Source organism: Coturnix japonica, chromosome 34 (genome assembly GCF_054131305.1).
Source record: "Coturnix japonica strain WE chromosome 34, WE-NBRP24, whole genome shotgun sequence".
In the NCBI taxonomy this organism is placed as follows: domain Eukaryota; kingdom Metazoa; phylum Chordata; class Aves; order Galliformes; family Phasianidae; genus Coturnix; species Coturnix japonica.
The window spans coordinates 3236001-3243341 of record NC_140696.1 but is presented as its reverse complement, the minus strand read 5'-3'; the positions used below and the strand labels follow the sequence as shown (position 1 = coordinate 3243341).

The following is a 7341-nucleotide window of genomic DNA, read 5'->3' as shown; positions in this document are numbered from 1 at the left end:
GAAGACTCTGTCACTTAAAACACAGCCCTAACCATCTATGCTATGTATTTCTGAGTGCAGAGTTATGGGATGTTTCCATTCCAGTTGCACTCCATTGGTACCGTCTGTTCCCTGGAAACAGAGGGACTTTCCTTCAGCTGTGCCAACAACCTTCTCTTTTCTTCCAGCAAGTGAGATTCTCACTGTGCAATATTCTATTGTATGAGATGCAGGTGCAGAAACCAGCCCTTATTGTACTCTGTGCTTCTCATGAAATACCAACAGCATCTCTTGAGGTCCCAGTTGACCCTCTCCATCGCGTCTCATTTGCTTACCAGTCATGGGGTTTTGCACTCAATGCTTTTACACTAATTCCACACTAATTCACTTCCACACGCTCTGAGCTGGTCACAGATCCACAATGAATGTTGGCCTGTAGAGTTCCATGTCCAATAAAGACACCTGACCTCAGATACTCTTATTCCTCTTTGGACTATGGGGCCGTCTATCCATTTCTGCACCTAAAACCAAACATTACGCCAAATATGAAGAGTCCTTTGTGGTTTTGTTGCTCTCTTTTTGTTTTTCCAGCCTCGACCCGGCCAGGTGATTTCCAAAGAAAGCATTTTAAGTCGTTTTTGTGTTTACAGAAGGGTTGGATTTTCATACCGTGCGGTTTGGATTACACATTAAACTGTTATAATCATTTATCCCCTTACAAAGACTGGGTCCCTTGGAGTTTAAGTGCATCGTCCAGCAGCGTGCCAAGCCAGGTGAATAAATTCAGAGCTTTCAGGACGGGGCTGCCAATAGCAGACAGGAAGGCTATGGGAAACACTCGGCCATAGATCACACTTTGTACGCCTGTCTTCCTTCTCACTCCTGGCCAAAACCTTGAGCAGCCACAGAGGCAAAAATTCAGCTCACCTTCCAACACCCCATTTTATCCCATTTATCACCACCAAAACCCTCTGACAAGGATAAGCCACAACATTCGTTGGAATCAGACTGAAGTATGAACTTTGTCTGCTTGGAATGGAATGGATGCCCCAGCATAGGGCATGAACCTGCACTATGCTGGAGGTCCTTAAGGTTCCCCAGTACTTACCTAATATCTTCTGTTTTATCTGATAACATCAGAGAAAAATGAAACAAATCGGATCATGCTGTTCCAATTATGAGTCGCTACAGTGAGGCAAACCTGGACTTTCCCAGCCAAACATCTCAATATTGTGAAAATATTCTGACTCAATTATTTGTTCCTTCGAACATCTGAAAGGCACATCTGAAACAAAAGAAGAAACACTCATAAAATTAACCGAGAGGCTCAGTGTTTTCATGAAGGGAAAAGCATTGTTTTCAGTTTTGCTTGCAAGCCCCATGTCGGTGCTCAGTTAGTCAGAATTCAAGCGTTGCCTGAATAAATGGGGCAATGCAGCCCTGCAAGGGAGGAGTAAAGGCTCAGGGCACAGCACTGTTGTTAAGTCAGTGTATATACGGAAACTCAACCAGCTTTTTGATTGCTCGTATGGTACATCACCACCACCACATCACAGCCAAACACAGGCAGGATTCCCATGGATGGGACCTTACACCTCCCTGGTTGGGGCAATGATCTCCTGCACCATCTGTTGCCTCTTTCCTCCAATGCAAAGCTTTTCTCGGGCATCAGATGTGAAATGAGTGGAGACTTGTGCTGTTTCAGGGCCACATGAAGTCATTTATTCTAAAGCTTTTGCTATATCACACATCACCTCAGCAGGCGAGAACCTCACCTCCATCCCCAGCCATGATGTCTTCAAAGCTTGGTGATGTTTATCTTAAAGATCCCACACCTGTAATCAAGTGGTTGCGGTTAATCTCCATTTAATTAAAGAAGGCCAAGACTTGAAGCATAAAGCACTTGCAAACATGAGCTGAGTATATTTAAGATTCAGAAATAGGCTGCAAAGGGAATGAAGTCCTCAGCAGCACACAGAGCATCACGTGGCATCATTCCTCCTCTGCTGGGTTTCCCTCTGCCCTAAAGCAGAGCCAGGTCTAAACAGCATCCCCAGGAATGAATGCAAAGGTTCAGAGCTCAGAGCGGTGTCTGAAGGTTACAGCCTTGACGTTTGAAGGAGCAGCAGGTTTTGGAATGAAGCAGTTTGATGGTATCGTATATACTTTGTTTTCAGGCTTGTAAACTGAGAGCAGAAGTGATCCTATTGAGCAATACATACAGAATGGTCCATGCCTTTGTTAAAGGGCTTCTCTCCCTGGGAAGAACAAACACAGCAGCCCATGTGAGTTACAGCCCTGCGGAATTGTTGCTCCCAGTGCTCCTGATGGTATCAGCTGGCTGTAAAAATACAGTTTGGCCCAGGGGAAAGCAGAATGTCTGAATGCTATGGGGTGTGGGATGAAGCCCTCTGTTATTAAGGGCTGTAGGGTCACTCCAATGCCTCATTGAGCTCAAGTGTTAGTAGGAAAACACTTGTCTTTTGAAGTCTGCATGCCAGCGCTGTGTGCATCCTTAACAAAGGGGGCACAAGAATCACAGAATTATCAAGGTTGGAAAAGACCTAAAAAATCATCAAATCTAGAAGATCAAACCTAAAAGATCATCAAATCTGATGTTCAAAGCCACATGAGCATCTCCTCTCTTGTACCTCCAAGCACAACATCCTTGGTACATCCAATGGCACACACCAGCTTTGCACAAGTGTAAGGTTTGCACCAGAGCTTCTGTTCCCAGTTTGGCTCTGACTATTTTAGTTCTGGAATTACTGGAATGACAACAAAGGGGCTGCGTGACTCAATCTGCCCATTGGCATTTCTTTCACCCGCTAAATATTTAATTCCTTATTGCTCTTGTTGGTAAGGCCGCCTGGCTGCGGGCGCTGTGCTTCCATTAACCCCCTGATAACCCCTGGATAAAGAGGCTCAAACTCCAAGTAACGCCTGCATTGCACAGACTCACAGCCAGGCAGCTACACAAAGAGCTGCACCACTGCATTGAATGCAGCAGTGCAGCACCCATGCTGCACATTGACTCATTGGCAGATGTAGAATGAAAGCTTAGCTCAAAGGGAAGACATCAATGCTTTCATGGGAACTTGTCAGCTGGGAACGAGAAACCAACGTGGCGATAAACCAACCCAAACAATCCCTGCGTTAAACTGGTTCAATCTGAGTCCCATCCTCTACAGCCAGCGTAGCGCTCACATATTGATTCACAAACAGAGCAAGAACAACCTGAATTACCACCAATCCCAAATTACATATGAACATATATACCTGTAAACTAGACCTACACAAGCACAGCACTCTTCCCATTTGCCCTCTTAGACCAATTTTCCCTTATTCTTCCCCATTTCTTATGATGTTTCTCTTATGCGCCCTCGTTTCTTGCCTGAGCTTAATAGCAATTGAAGGACACAACTTGTCTCCTGTCCATGGGACTGAAGGCAGCTGGATGCGCCCCTCGGATCTGTTGGTTAAGAAGGTAAAACTTCCTTATTTCCAGATAAATACCAGATGTCACAATTATTAAAGCAAAGCCAAGAGTAAATACTACATACGACCCTGAGCAAATACAGCAGCGCAATCATCCCCGCGGTTACTCAGACCTGTTTTGCAGGGTTCTGCTCTTATTCATTGTGTTATTGCCCACAGATTAACATAGAAGTGTCTGGGTCCCATTTCACCATGAGGTGTTGACCCCATCTACATTGGGGCAGCATTACCTGCCCATTACCTGCCCCCATTGCGGAACAGATGGGGTGAAGCCCATAGGGAATGCAATGGGTATGGGAAAGGGACTGGGAAACCTGACCCTATTTAACACCTATTGTTGTCTGCCACTCTCACCCGGTTTAGTTCAGAAGGGGGAAAATAAAAGGGACTTCAGGCCTTTATTTGCTTATCTCCACTCCAGGCGTTCCTATTAATGATTAACCTTAAATAAGCCAATTGTTACGGAGCTCATTTGTGGTTAATGGGAGAACATGCTCTGTTAGGGCCATCGTAGCTCTGGTTTGGTTCAGCTGCTCTGATGCAGGATGACAAATGGGGAAAGCACTAAGGAACATGGGGAGCTTTGGGGTGGGTTTCCTCACCCATACATGAACAAATCCTATCAATATATATTGATGGGACAAGGGGAAAGCACTTCAAGGAGCAGCATAGGGCTATAAAGGGTAGGACTGAGACAACAGGAGAGGCAGAGTTATGAAAGAGATGGAGAAACTGAGCCCTGTGCCTGGCTGCCAGCCACGCTGCTGGGTTTGAACACTAAGCAAGTCAATGATCCTTTGAAAAGAAAAGAAGGCTGGAAATAGAGAAGGTGGTTTGAGCACCCAGCGTCTAAAAGGTGTGTTTGCAGCTCTGGCTTGTGGACACAGAGCGTTAACCCTGACTGTGCTCCATATGTGCAATGGGTTTGAGCCAAAGGTGCCGTGTGGGGCCAGGGATGATATTCCAGCCATGTTCATAGAGCCATAGGATCAGCTGAATTGGAAGGGACCCTTAAAGCTCAGCTCCCCTGCAACCAACAGGGACATCACTGAGGTATAGAACGAGACAGACTGGAGAACACAGGGTGAGCCTTCATCTATCCCAATGCTTTCAACAGGAGATTTGGAAGCCCTGTTCTAGCCTCCCCCCGTGTGCCTTGAGGGAAATACTGCTGCTCCTCACCCAGCTCTTTGCTGTCCGATTGGTTTTGGCAGCTGGTTTATCTTTCTTTTGCCTGCTAAGGAGGTTTTCCTTCGGTCTGATTCACAGCACCATCTCGTGGCAGAAAGAGGGCAATGGAGTGAGTTGGACTTGGGGGGCAGATGGTGATGAGTGGACTTGGGGGGCAGACTGAGAGTGAGGTGTCTATGGGGCTCTATGTGTCTCTATGGGTTGTCTAAGGGGCTGTATGGGGTGTCTATGTGGTGTCTATGGGGATTAATGGTGGCCTATGTGGTCTCTATGGGGCTCTATGGGGTGTCTATGGGGCTCTATGGTGCCCACCCCCTGCAGCACCCACCTGAGAGGCAGAACTGGAGGCGGCACGGAGGTGCCTGCAGATGGATGGAGCAAATTGTGGCATCCATCCAGGTGGAAGAATCCAGAGGCGTTATGGCTGCTGTGCTCATCATGGTCTGTGCAGGTGATGCTGGTGGGCACCAGCACAGGGAGCAGCAGAAGGAGCCCAGGGTCACCTGCTCCAAAGCAAAGCAGTGGGAATCTGGCTTACCTGGGTATAACAGGGGAGCCAGGAGCTTGAATGGAGCATCACCTACACCCTGCCACCCTGTGGGCCCCAAGCATCCCTTCACCATCAGTGCTGTCACCTTACAGGCCCCGAGCAGCATTTGTGTCCCTGGGGTCAGGTCCTGCTGCACCCCAATTACAGCACCCAGAACCCAGAGCACTCAGGAACAGGATGGACACCTCCACACCCCATTTCTCTCCTTCCACCCTCAGCAATGCTACATCAGCCCATAACACCACAACCAGAGCCCTGCTGTGCAGCCAGGGAGGTTTATTTGTGATGGGACAGAGCTGCCACAAAGCTGAGCAGCAGCAAGATTCCCCCATGGCATCACCCCATGGAGCTGGGGGGAGCAGCTTCAGATGCTTCCAAGCTCAGCTCAGCTGGGACGGGGGTCGGGCAGCCTCAATCACTGCCGGTCACATCAGGGTTGCGCAGCTTTGCCATCATCTCTCCCAGCATTTGGTTGCACAGCGCTGAATAGGGGTTGAGCAGCACCAGCTGGCGCCGTGCGAAGGCGCTGCCCAGCCGTGCCGCCTGCTGGAAGTCCCGCCGGGCATCGTCCTGTCTGTCCTGCAGCTGGTGGATCAGCCCGCGCTGTACCAGGCTCTGACACACAGCGCGACCACGGCCACGGCCCAGGCGGATGGCGGCATCCAGGTCCCGCAATGCGCCTGGATGGGACAAAACGCAACATGGGGATGTAGGGTGGCTCCAGGCCGTGCTGGTCACCCAGTGCTACGTTCCTTACCTGCTACATCGCCCTTAAGGCGCAGCGCCTGTGCCCGGTTGTTGTACGCAGAGGCGCGTTCGGGCAGCAGGCGGATGGCGACATTGAACCGCTCCAGGGCTGCGCTCAGGTCTCCGGATTCGGCAGCAGAAACACCCTGCAGCTCCAGGTCCTTCACCTGCTCCAGCAGCTCCGGAGCAAAGGCCGATTCCTCCTCTGTGCATGGAAAACAACTCCATCCCATCACACAGAATGACCCAGGTTGGAAGGGACCTCAAGGATCATGTAGTTCCAACCCCCGTGCCTAGCAGGGCCACCAAACATACACATTTACTAGATCAGGTTGCCCAGGAGACCCCATAGATCCACATAGAGACCCCAAAGATCCCCATAGATCCCCATAGAGACCCCATAGAGACCCATAGAGACCCCTTAGATCCCCATAGACCCCATAGATCAGGTTGCCCATGGCCCCATCCAACCTGGCCTTGAACACCTCCAAGGACGGGGCATCCACAACCTCCCTGTGCAGCCTGTTCCAGGGCCTCACCACTCTCCTAGTGAAGGACTTCCCATTAACATCCAACCTAAATCTTCCCTCTTTTAACTTCAAACCATTTCCCCGTGTCCTGCTATTGTCACACAGTGACCCCCAGCTCCATTCCCCAACACCACCCAGGGGAAGCAGATCCCCTTCCACCCCTCCAAGCGGGCATCCTCAGCCACATCCAGCTCTCACCTTCCTGCTCAACGTCCTCATCCTCATCCAGCCCTGGGACATCCCCAAAGGGTGTGCTGGGGTTGAAGATGGTCTGCAGCACCGCTCTATCATTAGCGCTGCCCATGGCGCACTGAGAGCCCTGGGGTCAGGAGGGCACCCAGCGGGCTGGTTAAACTTCACCCATCCCCTCCTATGGCAAAGGGGCTGCAGCTCCTCCCACCAACACAGCAACTCCCCCATCAACAAACAGCACAGTGGGTCAATGAAGGGAGATCAACCCCTATCAGCCCCCATTAACCCCTATCAGCCCCCATTAACCCCTATCAGCCCCCATTAACCCCTATCAGCCCCCATTACCGACAAGCACCGCAGCCCCCTTGGCACAAGGAACCACCCGCAGCCATCTGCAGCAATAAACTTGACATGTTTATTAATTAAACTATCACTTAAATAAAAAAAAGTGCATAGAAAATAAACATGTTTAAAAACTCCTTTTTTTTGTGTGTGTCTTTTTTTTCTCTTTTCCCCACCGTTTTTTTTTTCCTTTTTTTTTTCCTTTTATTTTTTATTTTTTTTTACAACTATGTACACTTTATTTTTTTTACATTCAGTCTTTTTGCAGAGCTTTCAGCCATTAATTATTATTATTAATTATTATCTTTTTTT

The 7341-nt window shown here is 49.1% G+C and overlaps 1 protein-coding gene across 2 annotated transcripts; it reads right to left on the bottom strand.

Annotated features, from left to right (window-relative positions):
* Positions 1-5477: 5477 nt before the first annotated feature.
* On the bottom strand, positions 5478-6807 carry TTC36 (tetratricopeptide repeat domain 36). Of its 2 annotated transcripts, none has more exons than XM_085526039.1 (3): positions 6694-6807; positions 5976-6258; positions 5478-5898 (listed from the first exon to the last, which is right to left on the bottom strand). In XM_085526039.1, exons 2-3 carry the CDS (start codon positions 6196-6198, stop codon positions 5630-5632), a joined length of 492 nt encoding a protein of 163 aa, XP_085382165.1. In that variant the 5' UTR covers positions 6199-6258; positions 6694-6807; the 3' UTR covers positions 5478-5629. The 2 variants fall into 2 exon arrangements, with proteins under 2 accessions (XP_085382165.1, XP_015739280.1); XM_015883794.3 differs by having other exon boundaries at positions 5976-6170.
* Positions 6808-7341: the final 534 nt, after the last annotated feature.